Genomic DNA, 24454 nt, shown 5'->3' on the forward strand with positions numbered 1-24454 from the left:
AACCTTCTTTTTACAAAAAAGGTGCTTTTCCCACTTGTCTCTGCTCTCCATCCCATGGGCACCTTCTTGGCTGATGTGCTTGTAGGGAACTTGCAGGAGAAAGGAGCACAGTTTCAGCCTCCTATCAGAATAATAAAACATGGTTTATCTTTTGGCACAGAGTTTAGGCAGCACTGGCATGTATTTTAACGCCCTTCACTCCCCACCCCTTCTTTCTGGAGGCACAACTTCAGAAGCACATATTGATCTTTCCCCTCAGATCTTAACAGCCCGAGCAGCCGTAATACCTTGCTTACATCTGCCAGGTTTTTGTGCAGTTTTGCAACATCTCCTTAATCCGGCGAGCAGAAATAGAACGTTTCAATCATATTTCGCTACCGGGAAATGGAGCAGATAAAGCGCTTTAAGACCTTGTTGAAAGGGACCGTGCAAGATGGCGAGTGATAAGAACGTCCTAGAAGCAGGCGCCGAGCGGAAAACTTTTGTTGCCGCTGAAATTTGTTGATAGAGATATTGCAACTAAATTACTCTTTGAGCACCCCTGTGCCCCATTGAAACAATGCAGAGAGGATGTGATTCGGGGATCGTAGCGCCCTGGGCAGTGGCAGGTGGATTTCCAGGGCACTGTGACACCAGTGGGGTTGGGGGTCTCCTCGTTTCCTCATTTCCCCACTCTGTGCTGGGAAGATGGGAGAAGAGGTTGTGCTAGCCATAGGTTTGGGAGATGCAGAGGAAGGAAACTTGTCTTTCTGTTTCTCTGTTTCTTGAGACCCGCTTAAAAAACCGCAAACCTCCATGTTTTACTTGAACTAATTAACCAGTTAGACTGTAATTCAGGGAAAAGGTGTTCTGGCCTCAGAAGGGGCAGTGCGGACCCAGAGCATGACGTGGGTCTTCCTAACAAAGTGGTTTTAGCCCGGTGTTAAGTGCAGGAGTGAGCAGAGCCCAAGCCAGGGAGTGTGACAGGCATGTCCCAAATTAAAAATGCAAAATGAGAAGGCTGTCACTTATTGAGCTGCTCGTTGGCAGCAGAGCCCTGTCAGGAGGCTGGTGTTTTATTTATTTTTGCAAGGCGGATAAATCCTTTGGATTGTAAACCTTCTTGGCCTGAATTCGTGCATGACTCCTAATCCTCTGCTATGACACAGTGAATTCAGGACAAGCCTGATTAATAATTACATTATACAGCAAAGTTGAGAGTTGAAACCAGCTCCTGCTCCTTCCCTCTCCCTTCTGCTCTGCAACATTCACTCACTGCTGAACATCAGGGGCTCCTCTCCTGCTCTGACTTTTCCCATGCTACTATTCAGTATCCTGCAAGGTGGGATGTGGGGCTGGCAGCCAGGGAACAAGCTCCTGAGCCCCATGGGGCAGGGGTGGTTTGGGGCTCTGGGCCCTCTGCAGCAGTGAGGGGTGATCCTGCTTGGAGTAGGGGCAGCTGCTTTGGCCAATAAAAGTTACACCTCAGGGGAAGTACAGCAGGAGCTCGCAGGCACATGGTCTTCACAAGCCTGCACAGCTGGGGCTGAGCCCTCCCGTGAGAGGGTCCACATCCAGCCCTGAGCAGGACCATTCCTGTTTTGTCTTTGGCAACAAGGCAATAGAAATGCTCTCGTCCTGCTGCGGCACGATGATAAATGGTGGCTGTGATCAGAGGTCAGCACACAGCTATGGGCTGTGTTACTCCTCAGCACACACAAATACTTCTCTGTTTACAGCATCCGATGTTGAAACTTTGCACGTGCTGCTGTCCCGAGTCCTCCCCAGCCGCAGGTCTGAGCAGCTCATGGGGACTGAGAGCTGGTGGGCAGCAGCCCGTGCATTTGGGGCTCGGGGGCACAGTGTGGCTGCCCAGCACAGAGCCAGCTTTGCAAAGAGTGTTTGTCACTAGTGATGAAATGAAGCACTAAGCCCTGATTCCACATGTTCCGGGCATTGTGCCCCTCTGTGCGCACTCAGTAGCAGAGACTGTTCTGGGGACTGAGCCTCAGGGTGCTCCCCGGTGGGTGGTGGGGGCTGAGCAATGGCTGGTCCCAAAGGGGAGGGGAAATGGGTCTGGGGGGCTGCCAGGGGCAGCAGCGATATCTTGGGAAGGAGATGGGGTTAGGTTGGGTTGTTGGTATTTCCAGACTTGGACAGTGCTCCTTTAATGCTGCCCTCCTTTAAAGGTCATTCCACTTGGTCCAGAGCTGGGATACCCACAGGTGGAGCATCAATGTCTTCACAGCAAGGAATGGGCAATAATGCAGAGTCTGGCCACTGTGCTGAGCCTGGCACCCACGGCTGTGATCTGTGCCTGTGGGCAGTGCCCTGGGCAGGAAAGTCCCTCCTGGTACCAGGATGTGGGGGGTGCTCACCCCCGGACGCTGTGGGGTGGGAGGTGCAGTCAGAGGTTGTGCAATGCCCGGGCTCGGTGTGTACCTGGGGCTGCCAGGAAACGGTGAGTGGCATGTTTCCTGTTTGTGAGCTGGTGGTTGTGTTTGTCGCTTGCGATTTGTGTCATGCTGAATTTGGATGGAAATTGGGATTTGGTTCGAAATGCACACAAACAACCTCTTAAAGTGGTCGGGGGTTTTTTTGGAGTACAGTGCCTTTTTCAAAAGCACTCAGAACATGGGGAAGGAGTTTGCCAACACAGATTTTGCCTTAATTCCAGACTTCAGGTTTTTCAAGTTTATTAAAAGACTCCAACGACAGCAGCAATGGCAAACACTGGCGGGGAGAGGGTTGTCTCCTCATTCCTGGGGAGTCACATGGGACCCCCATCCATGCCCTCCCTGCAGCGCTTCTCAAGCCAGCGCTGACTTTGGGCAGTGTGGGCTGCAGGAAGCACCAGGCGGTTTCTCGGTGCTGTTTTGGGTCACTTCCCCCCATCTCAGGACTCACCCTCTTTGTTCTCCCCTAGGAAGCTGCACAGTGGGATGAAGACATACGGATGTGAGCTGTGCGGGAAGCGGTTCCTGGACAGCTTGCGGCTGCGAATGCACTTACTGGCTCACTCAGGTGGGTTGGGAGGGGCTGCTGGGCTGGGGATGGGGACTTGCTCTGTCTGTCCACCCCGGGCTGCTGTCGCTGCCCCGATCACACGTCTCCTCTGCAGCAGACACGTGCAGAGCCGGCTGCACCCTTCCCCGGGCAGCACATTGCAAACTTGTTCTCCAGTGCCCAGTAATTTGATTTATTTAAATTTTCTTTTTTGGAGTTTGTTTTCAGTTCCTTAATTGTGGAAATATTTTCCAGGCTAAGCAGCTTGGAATAACAATCTCTACATGCCACGCAGCTCCTCATGGTCAGCCCTGCTTGTAGCGTGAGCATTGTTTCCACCTTGGGCCCCCGCTGCAGGTTCGTTAGCAAAACTGCAGAATTAGGCGTTCTCTGACTAATGAATCCAAGTAGCAGGTTCACAGGCTGCAGGGCCTTTAATTAAATAGATAGGGAGGGCTGGAGCACTGCACTGGAGGGAAGACTTGTGCTCTGCAAGTCCATGTCAGCTGAAGTTCCCCTTGGGGCTGCAGTCCTGGCACATCTGGGGGTCTGATGTGGGGAGCTGGGGACAGCCAGGGGACCCCTGGACCCCAATGAAGTGGGGAATTCTTGTCCTCCTGCTCCAAGGACAGATCTCTGGGGGTGGCAAGTACTGTAGCCACAGATCTACTTGCACGTTGCTTGACAGGGAACCTGTATTCAATTTTAAATGCTGTATACACTTTTATCTATTTTTTACCTGTTTTCATTTTTTTTTCCCACTTCCTCTTTTTCCTGGGGTAGGTGCTTAGTCTGGCCAGTTGCTGCCTTGTGATTTTTGGTCAATAGACCCAGCCCTGACCCCATTCCCATCCCACCATTTTTTGGCCAGGCACCAGCTCCTCGGGGTGCCTGCAGACAGCAGCAGGTTGCTGCGGGAGGTCCCTGGGATGCTGTTCCCGAGTGCTGGAGTTAAGGATGCTGGTCCCCCCAGGACTGGGGCTAAGGACGCTGCTCCCCCAGCACTGGCACGCACGGCTCGTGTTTGTTATGGTCTCGCTGGCTCACAGCCTGTCCCTGGCAGGCAGCCAGCTTTGTGGGTACAGTATGTACAGTGAACGCTGAGCCAAGCTTGTCATCGCACAGGATTCTTTTTTTTTTTCTTTTTTTGTAAATCCGGCGAGGACCGGGGGGGCGGGGAGAGCTGTGCCTCGAGCTCGCAAACAGCCGCTGTGAATTCCAGTGCTGTTATTTATTAAAGCAGGAGACCTTTGCACCTCTTCCCTCGCCTCCCCCCACCACCAGCCCTGGACGCACTGAGGTTATGCTGGAGCGGTGGTGCAGGGCTTGTTTTCAGCTCTGAAGGCACACCAGTGGACCGTGTGTTTAACTGGGAGTTTGCAGTGGGATGGTTTGTGCCCCCGGCACCCTTCTCCAGCCCCAGTGCTTAAGGGGGTTAACATCTGTAGCTTCCCCATCCAGATGTTGATGGGTTATGGTAAAAGTTCCTATGAGGACCTGGTTGGGGACCAGGCCTGTGGGGCTGTGGTGCTCTGTGGCAGGCTGGGCTGAGCACACAGTGCTGTTGTGCCACAGCCTTGCAGGTGCAGGGTAAATACTTGGCCCCATGTTGACTCTCAGTATAAAGTGTAAATGTAAAGCCTTTCATGCCATGCAAAGTCTTTCCCTACCTGCTGCCCATGTGCTGGCAGACAAGCTCTCAGAGATCGCTCAGGCTGACAGAAAAGCAAATTGTCAGGGAAGGCAAGGTGGGGGACCCAGCTTGTTGGTTCTGTGTTGCAGAGCACCACTGGTTTGACCAGGGAGGCTGATCCCAGCACTGCTGCTCCCTCAGCTGCATCCTCACCAGAGCTGTTGTTCAGTGGGTGCTCATTCTCAGCCCAGGATGCTGGTTACTGCTGTGAGCTGAGTTTATTCCTCAGGACAGGAAGGAAAGGAGGTTTCTGTCTGTCCCTGGTTTCTTTGCCTCTCCATCCAGCAGAAATGGCTTCTGTGGAGATGGCTGGGCTGCCCTTCTCCACTCTGGGCTGGGAACAGTGGGAATAGCCGACAGTGTGCAGGGATGCTCACGGGCAGCATGGGGAACGTACAGGGAGCAGCCCTGTAGACCCCTGCCCTGTTGGTTCACAGCTTCCCTCGCCACCCAAATACGCTCCATCATCAGGAGAGGCAGAAGGAAGCCCCAGGTCCCGCTGGGGGATGGACGAGCTGTCCAGGGAGCAGGGGTCACCAGGGGAGTGGGGTCCAGCGTGCTGGTGGGGATGGCAGAAGGGGCAGGCAGAAGGGGCAGACAGAAGGGAGCGGCACATCCCACCCTTGCCTCGCTCTGCCCAGTGCAGAGGGGGCTCAGCCCGGGCCGTGCCCCTCCGCGCTGTCGTTGGCGGGTGGGATGTGCGGGATGCACAGGCCCGAGTGCGGCCCCGGTACCGCGGCGGCTCCCGGGGGACCCCCCCGCCCCGGCTGGCCGGCGTCCCGCGCTCGGGCCCGGGTGATGTCAGCGGCCTGCCGGCAGGTCTGGATGTTCTGCCAGCGTTCCCGCGTTTATGATCATCCGCAGATGTGCATCCAAGAACACACTGTACCCACAGCAGAAATTAATGCAGGCTTGACTGCCGGCCAAGCCGCGCACACGGGGGAGAGGAAGAAAGAAAACAAAAACTGTTTAATACTGTTTATAAATTATACACTGGCTGATGAAAAATACATTTCTCTTAGCCCCCACCCCTCCCCTCCCCATCCTCTCTGCCTCAAGAGCCTGAACTGAGACCAGAAAATTATGGTTTGCTTTTTAGCTCCTGTTTTGGCCGGGTTCCTGGACCTGGCCGCTGGGTTGAAGCCAGCTTCTTGCTTCTCCCCGCCCTCACCTGATGAAATACGTTTATTTTTCACCCACCGGTCTCTCACTGCTCCCTTGGTTTGGCCGCCCCTTGTGATTGACATTATTGACATTATTGATGCTATTGATGTTGTTGAAGGCGGGGTGCAGAGCGGGGTGCCAGGACCCCTCACACACACCCAACGCATCCGATGTCCATCCATCCATCCATCTTGTTCCCTCACAATGTCCGTGGCCATCACTGCCCACCTGCTTTCTGCTGGAGGGGGAAACTTCCCAAACTTCCCCCAGGGTTGTGGTGCTGGAGACCCCCCTCAATGGGGCTGGGAGGCAAATGGGGCAAGAGCCCCCCCATCTCTGCCCACCCCTCCCCACGCGCTCTCCAGCCATTTACGCAGCTTTTGTGTTGTTTTTAATACCGCTAATGTTTATCATTTGCCCAACAGGCTTGACAGATTTTGTTTCCTGTCGAGCAGCGGCGGTGGCGAAGCCCCCCCGGTTGCCAAGGAGCCGCCTCCCCGCACCGTCACGGGCTGATTTGGTATTCCGCGCGGCGCCCCGCCGCATTTCTGTATGCAAGACAAAGTGTTTTGATGGAGGACGATTGCAGGAGTGTCTGGAGGCTGTTTGGAGTTTTATGGGCTGTGCAGTACGCGCCGTGCTCGCTCGCCGTGCGGGGCTGCCAGGGATGGGGTCTGTCATTTTTTCCCTGTGGAGAGGATGCTGCTGGAAAGAGTGGCACTGGCAGGGGCAGCAGGAAAGGGGGTTTTGTAAAAACCTTCCAGTTTGGGATCCCAAGTCAATTATTAAAGTCAATAATTTAAATTATTTTTTAAAATTAAAATACTCCCTGCTCCACCAGTCCCTGTGTGGTGCAGGAGTTGGTGGCACTCCCTGGCCAAGGCTGGGTGACAGTATCACTGCTGACCACCACCTCACCCACCCCCAAAGCCCCTGCTCCATCACTCCAGGTGCTTTCCCAAGGCTCTCCAGGGCAGTCCGTGAGATGCTGCCACAGCATCCTCCTCAGACAAGTTTCCAGCACTCCAGCTCAAGTCCCTCCTCACTCTGCAATGCCCACACCTCACTTTTTCTGATGTTAGTTATTACCTTTCCGTGGCACTTTGGGAAGCAGGAGCTGAGGCTGACTTTCCAGGCCTGCTCTGCAGCTCTTTTTTAAGCCCTTCTTGGGTTTCTCTACAGTATTTTTTTAGCACAGAGATTTTCACGACTTTTCTCTTCCACTTGGGTGAAACAGGGGAGAAAGGAAATAATAATAATGATAATAATAATAATAATAATAAAAATCCGAAAGCGGCTTGATGTGGGCAAAAGAAGAAAACAAGAGAATGGGATAGAGAACAGGCTAAATTTAAAATTGTAATTGGCTGACTTCCACAGGCTTGCGGGTGTTTTAATGACTCATAATAACTTCATTTAAAACCAGCTGAGCAGAAAATAGATTGGAGAGGAGCCTCAGGCCATTATGGATTTGTTTTTTTTTTTTTGACAAGCTCTGTTTTCGGCAGCCAGGAAGGCACTCGCAGAGGGCTCGGCTGCTGCGCTCCCCGAGTTGGTGGTCTGCCCAGCAGAGATTGTATAGAAGCCGGGCTGGCTCTTCTCATTTTTTCCCTTTTTTTTTTCACTGATTAAAAATAGATGCCTTGAGGTATTATTTTAGCATCACTGTGGTTTGGTGCTTTTTTCTTTGCACTTCTGATGTGGTAAACGGAACATAAATAAAATTGTTTTTGAAATTACTGAATTAATTAGGTAGTAAAGCAACGGCAGTGCATAAATTTTCTTGCCAATTTTTTTTTAATCCATATTTCCCCCCTCACATCTCCATCTTCTCACCAATTACAGCCTGTTAATAATATACAATCCCAAATTTTTATTAATCACTTCTGCTGAGGGAGGGGATGTCGCATTCTACTGATGGGGCCATTGTGCCAAAACAGCAGCAGGGAAGGCTGGATCCTCCCCCACCACTCTCCTCACCAATTTCCCATCTTCCTCCTCCCTTAGCCATCTTCCTCCTCCTCCAGAGGATGCTGGCAGTCCCTCTTTTTTCTTTATTCCTTCTCTTTTCCTGAGCTAGAGTTCAGCGGGCCTCTTCCATGGCCCCACGGAAGTTGCTCCTCCCCAATAAAGTAATTGAATGATGGGCATTGGGAGGGACTGTTGGGATGATGGTGGCTGAACCAAGATGAGCTCTGCCATCCAACTCACTGAGCTGAGCCCAGCTGGCTGGGAGGGAGCTGCAGCCCCTGCCTGGGTGGTGATCCATGGGGCATCCCACTCCCGAGAGCTGCTGCGCCGCCCAGCAGCCTGTTCCCTCACATTTCTTGGGGGGGAAACTAAATAAGACATCATAGAACCATTAAGGTTCAGAAAGACCTCCAAGATCATGGAGTCCAACCTGAGTTCTGCCCCTCCTTGTGGCTTTGGTGGCACTGCGGACCTGGGCAGCTCTAACCTTGCTTGGGGGGCGCATGGGGCGGCAGTGACTGCGCAGATCGTGCGGGATGGAGCGAGCAGCAGCTCCTCACGTTTGCACCAGCGACCTTTATTAGGCAGGGGCTGTAAATTTGCCTGTGCAGATATAAATGTACGGCAGGGGGGCTGGTGCCAGCAGCAAGGCTCGCGCCGAAACACGGCCGATACTTGGCAGCACGCGGCGTCCTGTCCCATCCCATCAATAAGATCATCTGGAGATATCTATACGTTGTAGGCGATACGAGGTGCTGGCTAAATATACCCTGCCCAAACCTGTGCGTGCGTTCAGAGGGGCTGATGGTTTCTGTTTAAGGCAGGGAGAAAGGCAAGGGGGGAAGAAGAGAGCCCTGCCATGAGCTCTGCTTTCCAACGTGTCTTGCTCCCTTTCATAACAAACAGCAAGCCGTGGTGGTTTTTTTTCTGAGCCCTGTTATAATAAGCTCAGATGTTGGATGACATTTTCCCAGTGACTCACATAGTAAAATTAACCTTGAACTATTTACATATTCAATCGCCGCCCTCCTCCTCCTCCCCCTCCCCGCCGGCGTGTGTACATTACAGGAATTCTGGCTCCGTATCAGTTTTTTGTTTTGCTGATGAGAAAAGGAAAAAAAATAAAAGAAAAAAAAAGAGGAAAAAAAAAAAAAAACAACAACCTCCCCCCGCCTGGAGTACACATCTACTTGAGGGAAAGAACACGCAGTCCTGGCCTTTGGAAATTGGCAGGCGGCGTGCTGTTCCCGCGCTGATAAGAGGTACTGTAAATAAAACTGTACGGCAGCGCCTGCTGTAAATGCCCCGCGTCTGTACTCATTGTTCTGACAGCTCCGGCTTTTTTTGGGTCCGCTGTTTTGGTACACACTGTGCTTCCTTATGTAAGCCAGTGCGCCCGGCTCCTCCCTGCGCTCGCCCTGTTTATTTTCGCCTCGGCAGGAATTTTTCCTCCCCCTCCGCCGCCCCCCAGCCAGATGCCGCCGCCTTTGCCTGGCCGGGCTGTGCCGCCCCTGCGGCCCCTTGGCCGCGGCCTGCGGAGGGCAGCGGCACGTCTCCTCCCCACGAACCGCGTGTGGAAACGGGGGACGTGAAAGCGAGCCCGTGTTGAGCGGGACCGTGCTCGTCTCGGCCTGGGAGCCGCTCCGAGCAGCGGGAGCGCGGCGGTGCCGGTGCACAGCGCATCAGTGCCGGTACCGGCACAGCGCATCAGTGCCGGTGCACAGCGCATCGGTGCCGGTGCTCAGCGCGGCGGTGCCGGTGCACAGCGCATCAGTGCCGGTGCACAGCGCATCAGTGCCGGTACCGGCACAGCGCATCAGTGCCGGTACCGGCACAGCGCATCAGTGCCGGTGCGCAGCGCATCAGTGCCGGTGCGCAGCGCATCAGGGCCGGTGCACAGCGCATCAGTGCCGGTACCGGCACAGCGCATCAGTGCCGGTGCACAGCGCGGCAGTGCCGGTGCTCAGCGCATCGGTGCCGGTGCACAGCGCGGCGGTGCCGGTGCACAGCGCGAAAGGCACGCTCCAGCAGCCGCCCTGCCCGGGAACCTGTTGCTGCCGCAGTGGTTGCATCCTCACGGATCGTGGGCTGCCCTATCCCCGTGGATCGCCCTTGGCTGCGGCGGGGCCGGCGGAGCTTTGAGTGGCGATGGAGAGCCATTGCCTTGGCAACTGCGGGATCGCGCTGCCCGCGCCGTGCGCCGAGCGCAGGGCGGCCGCGCTGCTGCCCTATCGATCCGGCCCCTCGCTTCTGCCCATCCCGGCACCTTCACTCCTCCTCTCCCTGCTGGGCCTGGAGAGGGCACCTCCAGCATCACCCGCACCCCAGGGCACCTCCGTCAGCGCCCGCATCCCAGGGCACCTCCGGCAGCACCCGCATCCCAGGGCCCCACATTCCTGATGGCATACTGGGCGCGTGCTCCCCTGGCAGTGGCAGGGCTGAGGGTGCCACCCCAGGGCACCCCAAAGTTTGGGTGTGTTTACTCCTTTGGAGCCGCCAATGGCCCAGGTGCATTCGGGTTGTTTTGAATGCAAACTTGACATCGCAGCGAGGGCGGCGGGGAACAACATATGCACAGTAAACAGGCAGACTGTCATATTGATTAACAGATGAGACCTCTATTATCGATCAGCTCTTGGCGAGAAAATTTATCACTTTTAATTTCACCGCTGCCAAATATTTCTGCCTGCGAGCCAGCCGTTACCGAGACAATTTAAAGGCAAAGGAATTCTCTTTTCAATGCATCTTGTGATACCTCTCTCCCTGTTGCCTTTTCTACCCACCTTTCCCCAGATCCCACCCTGACTGTGGGATGGAGGGCTCGGCGGGGTAGGAAGGAGAGGGGAGATGCAGGATGGACCCCTGAAAATGGGCAGCACAGCATTCTGCGAGGCAGTGCCCCCACCTCGAATGCTGCACTGTAACATTCAGCTCCTCACAATAGATGAATCAAACCTTGAAATGGGGCCGTGGCTTTGTCCTGCAATGCTGTTGGATATGGTGTGTCATTAATCTGGTTTCATCTAGAAGTTACTTATCTGCTGCTGGGAATCCTGGGTTTTTCCTCACCCAAACCAGCAGCACATTCATAGTAATTTTCTAAGAATTGTCCCAAATCCCACATCTCTTTCCAATAGTCAGAGATGCCTCTGAGCTTCTTGCTCAGTTGTCACATTCCAGCCACATCCCTCATCAGGTGCATCTTTGGGTACCAGCAGCACCAGCCATGATGGGAAGGGACAGAAAACCAATTGCAATTGGATAAGTTGCAGTACTAATTAAATGCATTGATATGTAACGATTTAAAAAAATAATAATAATCTTTTCCTGGCAAGCAGCTCTGTATTTTGCTGTGATGTGCAAGGAACAGGAGCACAGGGCTGAATGAGGTGATGCTTTTGCTGGCTGCACAGGGGACATTAAACACGGAACCTCTCCATAGCTCTGCTCTTGGAGTGTTAATGGCAGCAGCAGTGTCCAGGTGCACGCTCAGGTGTGCGTCCTTCTGTCCCTGGAATAACCCTCCTCTCCCTTTTCTCTCCCCAGCGGGTGCCAAAGCCCTGGTCTGCGATCAGTGCGGTGCCCAGTTCTCGAAGGAAGATGCCCTGGAGACGCACCGGCAGACACACACCGGTACGTGGGACTCCCCTTCCACCCTTCAGTTAGGTGCAGGTTTTAACATTTGGGCTGCCTTTGTCACCCTTTGCCCAGCAGAGAGCTAGACCTCCTGCAGTTCCTCCCTCTGCACTGTCCAGGAAGTCCCAGTTGCTCTTAAACTAAAGCAGATTAAGGCATCAGTGGGCGCAGTGCAGTTACACCACTGCTCAGCATTAACATGGGAAACAGTGGCAGAACAAATATGAGGTCGTTTGTCCCCTTTGTAAGCAAAGCTTGTCCCTGTTCAAACACCTCCCAGAAGTTATTTTCTGCCATGTTTCTGCCCTGGCACTTCCCAGCCCGTCAGTGATGCCACCATCAGGAACACAAGGATCTCTTCAGCCTCTTGCAAAAGCTGCCGTGCCTGGGAAAGGTTTGCCAGGGGGAATTCACAGCTGGGCAGAGCCAGGTGGAGCCCTTCACCCTCCAAATCTAGACTGGAACAGGACAGAGCGCCTGCTCCTCCTGTGCTATATCAGGAGCAGTTTAACTGAGTGCAGGTTCGTCTTTCAGTGCTGAAAGCCCTGATATAAATGCCACTGGCAGTGAGTTTGTGCTCAGGGCTGGCACAGAGGACGTGCCTGACTTCACACTGGGGGTGTGAGGAGGGATGCAAAATGCTGTGTCACCGGGCAGGAATGGCTCCAGCTGTCACCTGGTCACGGAGCTTTTACCAGTCCATAAATCTTAGAGTACTTGCCCTCCCTGTCCATAACCACGCAGCTGGGGGCTGGGTTTTGCCATTCCAGCTCTGTTTGGTCCCTCTGTGCTGCAGGCTGAGGAGAAGGGCTGTGAAGGGGCTGCCAGCACAGGGAGGGACTGGCTGCACAGGGCTGAGCAGCCCAAGCCCAGGCAGGGGGTTCAGAGTGGCCAAGCAAATTGCAGCTAGTTCCCCCTTTCCTTCTATTTCCCAGACCCGTTGAGTATCCTGGGGCGACAAATGGGAGCCCAGCCATGGAGCTCAATGATGCCTGCACCCCAAACCATCCTGCAGATGCAGAGCAGTCTGACATTCCTGTAGGGATAAACCCCCTTTGGCTGGTGAATCCTTGGGTCTGGACTGTGCCAAAGCTCAAAGGGCAATGGGCAACCAGAGCAGGGGGACATGGTGACCCAAGGGGAGCTTGTTATCACTGCCTCCAGCTGTAAACATGGCAGAGAGGGGATGAGAGGCCAGGGCAGCCAAAATAAATCATTTCCTCTCCTCTGCTGGCATGGAAAGCATCTCTCCCCTGCCTGGCTATAATTAACCCCCTTCCCAAATAATAGCATCTTCCAGAACGAGTTTGTTTTGGACATCATTCCTTTGCCCTTAGCTGCAGGTTGGCTGGCAAAAGACCTTCCAACTTTCTAGATGAAAGAAATGCATAACCCTTTTTGGTAGAGAGGCAGGTAGAGGCCTTCAGGGATGGCATCAAAAGCTGAGCAGGGTGTGTGGTACAGGCTGACCAAATCCACCCACATTACTCAAAAACAGTGTTCAGGGGAGATGTGGGACCTCTCCACAAGAGTCACTGCTTCCCCACATGACCTAGAGCTGTGGAGCTTTGTGCAGAAGATGAAGGGTTCTCAGGGTTTTCTTTCAGCACATGTGGCTGTTTCTCAGGTGGACTCTCAGCACTCAGAAACCCCTTAATGTTATTTCTTTTCCCCACTGCCCTCCCTGCTGCTTTGAATGATGGTAACACAAAGCCAGGCTCTTGTACATGTGCTGCATCAAGCACTGCTCGTCTCCACAGCAGAAAACTAACACCCCACTTCCTGAGGCAAGGCAAAAAACAAGAATAAATACAAACAAATAGTTTCTGCTTGTAAGCACGGCACTGTCAGTGCTGTGTGCAGCCCCACAGACACGGGGCCAAGACGCCCTCTCCGGGTGTGCACTGTCCTTGGCCCCCGTCCCACTGCAATAGGAAAAGCAGCAACTGTTTTGGCTTATCTTCCAGGAGCACAAGCTTGGTGCTGGGGAGGAGAGCATGGAAAATTCCTTACCCTTCTCCTCAAACTTAGAGGGAAAACAGAATGCATTGAGATGGCAGCCTGAGTAGCCCCAGGCAGCACCGCTGGGAGTCGGGATGTGCACACGAGCGCTGTTCGTGCTAACGGGTTTTGGGCTCGTGCCGACGTTTATAAATATCAGAGGTGACTCGTCTCGAGTTTCCTCCCGTGTGCCAAGGCAGTTAGCGCACGGCAGCCGGTGTCAGTCAGCGGGACAGCACAGATTTACTCCTGACCCAATTTCACGTGGGCATGAGCAACACCCACTATTGAGCATGTTTGCTTCAGCAAGTAGTTGGCTTTTTGGTTTGTGGGGTTGGCGTGCCCCCAGCCGCACCACCAAGGATGGAGCAGGACCCTTCACTCTCCCGTGCCCACATTCCCTGGGCGTATTCCCTTCCTACATCCCATACTCGCATCCCTCACATCCCTCGTATCCTCTGCCCTGAGACACCAGTAGCAGAAAAGAATTAATAAAACCAACATGTAACTGAAAATTGAAAAGCTCTATATCTTCCCCCCTTTTCTTCCCCCCTGTCTTTTTCTTTTGCTGGGATGTTGGTAGCGTTTTGATTTAATAGTTGGCCAAACACAAGGGTCTATTTTATTCAGAGTTTACAGGCCTCAGGGCTGTTATTCCTCCAAATTTAATAGCATTGAAATTGCAGGGTTGGCGATAATTTGCCTATCACTTTCTGCTCTCCCATTGATGTTTATTGTCAGCGGGATGGAATCTCAATCCGATTCACTTAGATAACATGTCTGTTAAACATTTAGATAATTGTGCCATCATTAACTTGTCACATTATTTTAGAGATTCAAAACAGTCGTGCAGTATAAGCGGAGGTACAAAGGGAGAAAGATCTGGCGTGTGAGATCAGGAACCGGGAGCAGAGGTGGCAGGATGCCCCCACGCTGGGTCCCATGGCAAGTGTTTCTCAACGACCACACAGGGATTTTTAAAAAAATTTAAATTATTTTTGTGTTATATGCTACAGCTCTCAGTGTTTTTCCATAGAAGAGCATCCCAGCAACCCCATTACTGGCTTGGGTTTGCCAAGGAATGCGTGGGAGCCTGGAGGAGGTGGAGGGGGCATTGCACTGGAGCTGCACTGTCACACGGGCACGCACTACCCCTGCTCTTGGCAAATGTACATTGAGTCAAATTTATTATATATTTGTCTTATCTCCTCACATTTGCTTTGCTTTCTCTGCCTCAAAATGGTTCCAGCCCAAAACCTTGCAGTGATGCTGCAGATGTATGGCACACTGCTTCTTCCAGTGTGGAAATGATAGATTTTGAGCAAGTGTAACATGACACATGAGTTTGGTGATGTGAGCTATAAATCACACTGAAAAACAAATTCTGTTTGCCTCACACTCAGTGTGGCACCACGATTAATGGTCAGGCCAGTGCTCCACTAGGATGCTGGCATGACTCTGCCAGTGGCTGGGGCTTGTCACAGTGGTGCCACTGGCCACCAGCAGCCATCTGCAATGTCCCTGCTCCAGCAGCAGATTTGGGAGATGCTGTCTGGGGCTTGTCCTGCTGCATTCTCTTCCACATTTTGTTCAAAGCAATGCCTGGCACAAGCAGCTGGCACACTTCCTTACCCAAACCAACCTGACACCCTCCTGGGCTGCCTGTGATTTTCTGTTACCGTTTCACAGGACTCAGGAGTGTTTTCTGAGAGCAGCCCAATGAGACTTTGGGGGGAAATACCTCCAGATCGTGCTTTTCTCCATGGCTAGAGATAATGCACTGTAGTATTAAGTACGCTTAGAGGTAATTATCCCTCCCTGCTCGCCTCGGCTCCACAGTCCCGGCGGGGGGAGGGCGTGCCAGCGATGCTGTGCTGTGATGGACAGTTGATGTTTCCAGATTTTCTCTCGGGTGCAAGAGTGGATTCTGGATGCTCAGGTGCTGGCCCCAGCTCTCAGAGGGTCTGGGGGCAGTGGGTCCTAGGGGCGCAGCACAGAGCCCCTTTGTCTGACAGTAATGTCCTGTGACAGCACTTGAAATCTGAGTCCTGGCGCGCATTCCTGCAGCCGGGAATCTCCCTGCCTCCCAAACCACGGCTGCTTCTGCCACTTTGACAGCAAATGGCAGCAAGAATTCCCTGTGCCCCTTGGTGCACACATGGGGAAATGTGATGAGGCCAGGCATCATGCAAGCTGGTGGATTCACCAGAAGGAGCGAGGAGATGGGAGCGTGGCGGAGCCATGCAGCCATGATGGCATTGGGGCAAATGGTCTGCTTTTAATTTTCCTGTGCAAATACTATTTAAAGCACGATGAGAAAAGCCCTCTCACTAAGCTACGAAGAAATCTTTCTTGTCCTTTAATTCTAGATGAAGGGGATTAGTGTGAACATATTTAACCTCTGACCCACGGACAAAAGCATTATCAAATTTAGTTGCCAAGTGGCTCCCCATTTAACCAAACCAGTGTGGTATCACTGCAAGTTTTTTTCCTCCCTCCCTTGAAAGCTTTAACATCTATTGTTGCCCTGGAGCACTGGAGGGTCTTGGCAGCCTTGCTTTGCAGGCATTTAGGGTGCTGGTCGGAGCCCCATAGGGGAACACAGCATGACATGGTACTCACTGCTAGAACCCAAAAGGGCATCACAAAGCCAGGCCCCCAAAAAGCAAAACCTTCTGTAAATGGGGCTGGTTTCTCCCTGGTTTCCGCATGCCCAACTCAGCGCTGGCCTCGCGCAGGCCTGTGCTGGCACAGAGGATGCTTGGCCATCTCTCCAGAGCACAGAGAGATGTCTCTGTCCCCTTTTGCTCCGGAGCACAAGGGATCAGCTATGGCAAGCTTGGGGATGCTCGGCATTTCCATGCTGGGCTTTATAAAAGAGGGATGAAACACGGTCTCAGAGGCGGCCGGGGTCTCCTGGTCCAGCGGAGGAATGCCGAGAGGGGCCTCCCGTCAGGAGCCGGTGTCCGTTTACAGTGCATCTCTCATAAACCCGGCGGCGGGGGCGAGGGCAGGGGGACCGGCCCTCCTGGTATGTGATTGATTATCTGGTATTTATGCCATTGAGGACTTTTCAGCGGCTCAGGGTCAGGGGGTCATCTCATGTGTCTTGCTGCAAATCCGCTTCCTTTTGTACAGTGCGGGCTGGGTGAGCAGACACACAAAAACAGCTTTTTCTTTTCCTTGGGAAAAAGGGGAGGGGGGCGGGCTGGTGTCAATGAATTTTTTTTTTCAGCCTTTCCTGAATAGTGTCCTTTTTAATTCCAAAGAACTTTTAATTAAAAGTAGCAGGAAAGTTCATCTCGACAAGGTTTAACTTACCTTAGCAGTTACTTTTGTCCCCCAGGATTCGCGGCTCCCCGCTGTACAAAAACCCCCAACAACTGGGGGCCAGGCTGCGCTTGGTGCCGCTCCACATCTCCCCGGCTTTGCCGATGGGGCCTTTTCATCTTTTCTCTTTTTTTAATGATGGGGGTGCAGGAATAATAAGCAGATGCTGCGAGTCCCGGCTTTGTGCCTCACGGCAGCCGGTCGCTCCGTTGGCCGGGCTCTGCCCGGCAGCCGCCTCAGCACCAAAAAGGTCATTTTGTTGGTTGGGGTGTGAAGCAGGGCTTTGTGACAACTCCGTGGGACTAGAGGATGCCAGAATGGTGCCACCTTGAACAGGAGAGATGCACAAGTGGAACGGATTGGCAATGGGCAGGTGGTGCTCTCTGCCAGGTGGGATGATGGCAGTGGTGATGGTGACAGTGGCCTCCCATGCAAAGACCCCTCGGTCTCCTCACCAAAGCTTTGTTTTGGGAGATGGGGGAGTTTCTAGCACATCACTTAAACAACTGTTGAGAAGCAGTGGGGGAGATATTCTGGGTTTTCAGGAGAAAGATTGTTTTTTCAGCTGATTTCAGTCCAATTTCCAACAGGGAAGAGGAAATCTGGGAAGATGATGCAGTGATGACGAGTACGTGTGACAGCTTCCCATCTGATGCAGTGGCCAGAAATGCCACCATGATTTGCTGGTGGTTGCCCCAGAGAAGCTGGTTCTCAGGAAGAGCAGAGGTGTCCCAATGCACAGCTTCTTGGGAATAGCAAGGTTGAATCTGGCATTCTCCAGAATGGTGTGAGCTTAGGGAAAAGCAGCACAAAAAGAAGGTGCTGCACATAGATGTTCAGCTACCAGATTACTGCATTTGGCCAGGTGATGTGTTTTGCCAGGAAAAAGAACAGTTTTCCATCAGTACCTTTAGGGCTGGAACAACTGAGTGATGGTTTTTGCCAAGGATGATCATGAGTCTGCCTGAATGGGTTTAATATGCATTGGTGTATTTTGATAGATATTCAGTACAATAAAAAGGCTTTGGGATTACCACTTTGCAGGCAGGATGTGCCTCCAGCTTCGGCCAGAAGGCCTTAGGGACTTCAAACAACTGTTTGGCCTGAAAAAATGGAAATTGGGCTGGAGAGCACAGCGCACCATAGGTGTGAAGTATCCACAGTGCAATCCCAGGCTAGAAGCATTAAAAGCTCAGGAACCTCCCACCTCCCCCAGCCAGGAGGTGGAAATGCAATAAAAATGATTGGCCCTTAAAAACCCCCTCTGCCAGGTTTGCATAGCGCTCAGTTTGTTTGGGAAGAGGAGGAAACACTGCTCAGGCTCTGTCAGTATGGGCTGGGGTGATGCTGAACACATCCCTTCCTTCCAAAGCCTGGGGATCGCATTCAGGGAGTAGACTGGGGAGCAGAAGCAGCACTTTGCAGTGCTGGAAGAAGGGATTAGGCATGCAGCGCTCCAGGTGGCTTGTTCTGGGAACAGGGATGTGTCTGGACCAGTGCTGTCCCCCAAGAGCGTCCCTGACAGGCCTGGAGCTGCCCATATCCCGTGCATTGCATCTCCATGGTGCGCTCAGCATCCTGCCCTGGAGATGGGGGACACGTTGCAGTCCCCGTGGCAGCTGATCCCACACCCTCCCAGAAACACATTTCCTGCTGAACGCCCGCTTGGGCCCACAGGCAGCCACGGAGCTTCACCCAGCGCGGGTCCAGCTGCCGCCGTGATTGACGCAAAGCCAGTCTATAAATAAAGTCTTTCTCTCCTCTCATAAAGACTTTGCGGTTTAGTTTGCTTTCAAGGTCAAGATCAGACCTTTCTAAATAAACACATATCAAAGGATCATTAGCGGAGCAGCACTGTTAAATTGAGATATTAACTTCTGTCAGCCGCGCGTTTCCTTTTTGTTCTGTAACTCGCGACTGCAGCGGGTTTTTATTATTTTGGCCCTAGGCAGTAGCATCTGGCTTCTGTAGAGACTGTAAAAATTAAAAAGCAACACAAATCATTGCGAGAGAAAAGCAGTAAATTCAATGATAAGAATTTAAAATTAAGATGTTTCGGCACTTTTATATTCTGCAAAACATGAAACGAATGAGTTGTGTTCCTGTTGCCATAAAGCCACCACTGCTAATCGTCGCCTGGCTCCTTCCCTCCCCGCACGTGCCCTCATAATCACTGTGCCTGAGCAATGGGAGGAAACACGGTGAGGGAAGGTGGTGATGATGGCAATGGTGACAGTGATGGGTGGGGAAGGCACAAAGTGCCAGCAACTGGGCATGGGGGAGCAACTGCCCACCAAAACAGAGGCAAGAAGGGGATGCTCTTGTCCCACCATACTCAAAGGAAGACAAAGAGGTCAAGCTATGAGGGTGTGACTAATGAGCCAGTTCACAAGGATACGGGACCGCATTGTCCCCCAGGTCTAGATGGCCCCAGGAATAAATCACCCCCAGCAGGCATGACCTGCCCATGCCAGAGCTGCAGCTCAGGGCCTGACACACATTGCCCAAGCTGCAGCGGCACCAGCAGCATCCCGGACATCCTCCATGTGCATTCTGCCCTGGGCAGTGGGGAGAGCAGGAGTGTGGCTGGGCGGGAAACAGCCCTGTGCATCACTGCAGGAGCAAAAAAATGAGGCTTTTATTTTGGGAGTTTGTTAATCTCTGGTGCTTGCAAGGTCAATGTTGTACAACTACTCTGATACACGAGAGTTTTCCTCAGTGTTTGTAAAAGGGTGAGCTGGCATGGAGGCATCAGGCAGTGCCAGAAGGTTGCCCTGCCCTCCTGTTACAGCCGCAGTGTCCACATCCAGCCCAGGAGGAAAACCAGCAGGGGCAGGAGAGCAGGCAGCATTGGCTGCTTTTTAAGAATTTATTTTCCATAGTTGGTTAAAGTTGGTAAGAAAGCTGTGCTATCTCTAAGTAAATAATAATAATCAAACAAATGCCCCCTTGGGAGAAGTTGCCTTCCATAAAGATGTTAATTAGTGCAGAAGCCAAGCTGTGGAGTCCAGAGGCAGCCTTTGAAAGTGGGATGATTTGGTGACTCTGGCACAAAATGCACACATTTCCTGTGTTTATCTTATGGGGGTTTTCCCCCCTTTCTCCACTGAACCATGAAGGTTGTAGGTGCTGTTTGACTCAGCACAGAAATGAATGCCATCACCTCTCAATAGCACTGGAGCGGGTGGCACCACACGACACGGCTCTGCACAACACCTCTACATCCAGGCAGGCATCTGCAGGTGTTGTGTCCCAGCAGCAGCATTCAGGGAGGGCTCCTTTGCACCTGCCTGTGGGTGCCACCAAAAACACCACTTCAGGTTTCATAATAATCCTGAAAACAGACTCTGAAACTGGGTTGATTTTCTTACCCTGCACATGCATCCTCCATCTTCCTGGGGCAAAATGCAGCCTGGGTGCTGGCGCTGCCCAGGCCTGTGCTGGCCTGACACTTTTCAGGTCAATGCCAGCAGGATGTGCGCAGTGTTCCCAGGGTCTCTGTGGCAAGGTGAGCTGGGCACCTTCAGGCCAGCTGTGCCTGAGCTTGGGTGCTGGAGCTGTGACAGGGATGCTCCAGGACACGTGCCACTTGCTAGCACTGCTGCTTCTCCCAACCTTCCTGTAGGCAGGGCTGGAAGGGAGGGTTCTCTGCCACTCTCTGGCCACCACTGCCAATGGCACCTTCCTCCCCAGTGCTGCTGTTCCTGCAGCAGCAGCCAGAGGTGCTGGCTGGAGGTAGAGGATGGTAGACAGCCTTTGACATGCTGACAAAAATCATCAAATGTCCCTGAAATCTCATCTCAGGAGTGCCAATAGCCTTTGGGCTCCTGCTTTGCATGGCCAGGATGTTTTGGAGCTGTTCACCTTTGTTGTAAGGACAGCAGCAGTGTCATGTCACCTCTGACACATGAACCATGTGAGACATGATGTTAAACATAAAGAGTGAAGGAGGAAGCCTTGTGGAAGACCCTGAATTATCAGGACTTGAGCCAAGGGTTTGGGGGTTTTAGGGTGCATGAAGCAGCAACAGGCTCTGTCAGTATCCTTTGATGTGAGCATGCTCATGCCAGTGATAATGCTGGAGCCTTCCCGTGTGCCTCTCCACAGCCTTTCATTCCATGTTCCTCATTATTTCAACAGTGGGTGGATCTGTTAATTTTTCAAGTCTGATAACGTGGGTCTGAGGACAGGCAGGGAAAGATGGCAGCGTTATGAAGAGGGCTCAGGGAGGGACAGTTTGGTTTGCACATCTTGATGTAGGTGCCGCGAGCCTGGGGACTGCCAGCCCATGCTGCCACCATTCTGGGGCTCAGGGGGGATGGCTTCACAGCACCGGGCACCGCTCCCTTTGTGCCCCCTCCCCTGCTGCCGCAGCATCCCCAAGTCACCCCATTCCCCAGCCACACGGCAGGTCTGGGCTTGGCAGGGCTGCCAGGGCTCTGGGGGGACGGCAGGCCAGCACACACACGCGTGCTCTAGCATGGGGGGAAAAACTTGAAGTCAAATGTCTGAAAGTCAGATCCCTTTTTAGTATGAATTTGCTGTATCTCATTCTAAGCACTAATTCCAATTTAATTGCAAGTGGCCTGAAGCCTCTTCAATAGGAGTAACAAATGGTTTGATTTTGTAAACTTCATCAGACTGCATTTTAAATGCGACACACTAGCCCGGCTCGAATGCCAATGAAGCACTGAAGTAGCTCTCTGTTTACTAATTATCCGTTTTTACTTCAAGCCACGCTGGCTGGCTTGTCTGATTAAATCGGATTTGTGGGATAGAGAACAGCTAGCAGAGTTTTCTCTATAGTAAACGAGATTGAAACTATGGCCCGCCTGGCTGCACACTGTAAATTATATTTCCTTTTAAAGGGGACGTGTCGCCTTTCTCCTGCAGTGCACCTCCCGCATCCATAAACTCCACCAGGGCCCAGTGCCGAGCGAGACCCACCCCACCCTGCCTCCCTCACCCGTCGCCACGCCGGTTTTTAGTTTAATTCCTGCTCTGGCAGAGGCAGCGGGCGGGGGCGGTGCTGCAGCATCCCTCACTGTGACTCGGACCGGGTGCACTGTCACATGGCGCATCTTGCTCGTCATCACCTCTCCGGCGATTGCGCTGCTTTGGGACCAAGCTGCTGGAGAACAGGGATGTGCATCTCTGGGCTTGCAGCCATAAGGTTTTGCCTTCCTCCATCAAGCATCCCCCCACTAAAAATCAGTTTTGGGACCACATTGTATTTAAAAAGATCCTCCAAGATGTGCCCAACACGCTTATGAAAAGAGCGTCTAACACCAAAATCACTCCAGCTTCCACCTCGGAACCCTGTGGCAGTGCTAACAGCTTTCAGCTGCTGGCACAGCAGCTGGATCTGGCAGGGACACAGAAACTGGGGATGGTGGGCAAAGGTGGCAGCTGAACACAGCGTGCGGGGCTCTGCTTAAACCTTCCCAGTTGCTAAGACTTCAATTCTGCGAGCTTGACCTACGCCGCCCCCTCCCTCGGTATCTATCTTTGTGCCCAGGGGCTTTTTATATTTTAATTTGCTTTTGAACGTCCTGCAAAATTAATGGCGTGCTCGGGGCCATTGTGCTGTGTACAGTAGAGGGAAGGGCCGTCGGCGCCCGCCGAGAGCCAGCGCGTTTCCCGGGGAATGAATTGCTCGCCCGCCTTCACCCCTTTTAATTGTTGACAGTAAAAAGCGTTTAAATGCTGCTTAATTTGTAATCATCTTCCTGCAAAAAGGGGAGAAACCATTAAAATGTCAGGGAAATGAATAAATCCGTCTCTCACTGATTTGGGGCGGCAGCATTTCTTTATCAGGGGTGATTTTTCTTCCAATGGCTGAGGGCTGGCTCAGGGCTTCTGTGGCTGAAGCCCAGGGATGCACTCACGGCAGGACACGGGGCTGAGTCCTGTGCCACCCAGTGTGGCACCCTCTGGAGAGTTTTGCTGCTTTTTCCCACTTCCCATCCTTTCTCCAAAGGCGTGACACAGTTGACACGTAGCCTAAAACAGAAAACCAAGCAGCTTGAAGGCCGGCAGTGGGACAGTGCCCAGCAGACCCCGGCGTGGTGCCTGCCGTGCCCCGTGGCTGCTGCAGTGTCACCTGCGGAGCCGCAGGGCTGGGAACAAGCGCTGCCCGAGCTCCATGCTCGGTGTGCCACTGCTGGGCCCAGTGCTGGGATGCAGGGATGCAGGGATGCAGGATGCAGGCATGCAGGGATGCAGGGATGCAGGGCCGCCTCCCACATCCTCCACCTCTGCGCCCAGCCGGTATCAGCCTTTGTGTCACGCAGATGCTCTGCTCTCAGAGCACAACTGGAAACGTGTGCCTTCACCGGCCGTGCCAGTACACACTGACCTCCCAGTCTGATACATTACTTGAAGAAGAAAAAACAGAGGGAGAAATTAAAAACGGCCTTTTGCAGGTCTCAGGCAGCAGCACCCAGGGGATGCCCAGCTCCAGCAAACAGCCCCGTCCTCCATGCATGAGCGAGGCATCATCCCCATCCCTGCGGCTGCTGGAGTCAGCCCATTTTTTTATTTTTTTTCTTCAAGCGGGGGCCAATTAGTTTCACAAATGAGGGCCCTGCGGTGCCAGGGAGGATTTGTTACGGCCCCGCGCGCCGGCCCGGCGGCATTGTGCTGCCCTCCGCCCCCACGGGAGCCCATTGTCCGCGGCCCCAGCGGGGCTGCCGGCGGCAGATTTATCGGGGCCGGCGTCCCGCGGCCGGGGCCTCCGCTCCGCAGCTGGCCGCGGGCTGGGGCTCAGCCCCGCGGACCTTTGACCCGTCCTGCTGTCACCGCCGGGCCGCCGAGGGCCGCGGGGCCACATACCTCTTGGGATTTGCTTCGCACTGCCCGTTCGGGCTGCTTGCTTTTTTTTTTTTTTTTTCCCCTTTTTTTTTTTTTTTTTTTTAATTTTTTTTTGTCTTGGGAGCGTTTTGTCCGCAGCTGTGTGGGGGGCACATGAGCCCACAACCCCCCGGGATAAATCCCTGCGGGAGGAGAAAGGCAGCTCCCGTGCAGGGCCACCTCTCTTGCTGCTTTTATTCCCATTTCACTGGGGCTTTTTTCAGATTTCAGAGCATTTTGGGTAGCCCAGTGCAAGGCTGAGATTGAGCATCCCCCCAGGCAGTCTCTGCATCCCCACCAGGACAGAGCTGACAGTGGCTTGCCACCACACACGTGTGTGGGTGATGGCACAGTGCCAGAGCAGGTGATGGTGTGAACCGAGATACTCTCTGGGATGCCCGTGGTTCCCAAGCTGGGCGAAGCTGGGCGTGTGGGTCTGCCCAGGAGCATCCTTCCCTGTCCCCTGCTGCATGCCAGGCAGGACCATGACTGCTGCCCATCATGTCCCTGCCCCGTGGTCCTGGTGGTCTCCCTGGGGCTGGTTTTGGCAGCATGGCAAGCAGCCCTCTGCCCCTACTGTTCACGAAGCATGCATGGATTTGTTGGTTACCTTGAACATCTTGTGCTGCTAATGAATTGCTAATACAATTTTCTAGCTAATTTTATTTCCATAGTCCTCACATTTTAATGTCTCCAAAAAGCGAGCATTTATTTGCTTAATCTCCCTGTGTAATACAATTTGCAGTGACTCACAGTTCTGAACAATCAGCTATGCATAAGCAAAAACAAACTGTTTAATGGCTAGAGGTCTGAGATGTTTAT

General features: G+C 53.1%; 1 protein-coding gene across 6 annotated transcripts in view; it reads left to right on the forward strand.

Annotated features, from left to right (window-relative positions):
* Positions 1-24454, forward strand: part of ZBTB16 (zinc finger and BTB domain containing 16) — a 55021-nt gene that overhangs the window by 24357 nt on the left and 6210 nt on the right. For 4 of the 6 annotated variants that reach the window (XM_072918108.1, XM_072918107.1, XM_072918105.1 and 1 more), the window contains 2 exons: positions 2906-3003; positions 6268-9114. In XM_072918108.1, coding sequence (XP_072774209.1) covers positions 2906-3003; positions 6268-7001 — 832 coding nt within the window. In that variant the 3' untranslated portion in view covers positions 7002-9114. Of the gene's footprint in view, positions 1-2905; positions 3004-6267; positions 9115-11359; positions 11447-24454 lie in introns of those variants that run through there. The other 2 variants (XM_030290826.4, XM_030290825.4) reach the window with 1 other exon arrangement.

Source organism: Taeniopygia guttata, chromosome 24, assembly GCF_048771995.1.
Source record: "Taeniopygia guttata chromosome 24, bTaeGut7.mat, whole genome shotgun sequence".
In the NCBI taxonomy this organism is placed as follows: Eukaryota; Metazoa; Chordata; class Aves; order Passeriformes; family Estrildidae; genus Taeniopygia; species Taeniopygia guttata.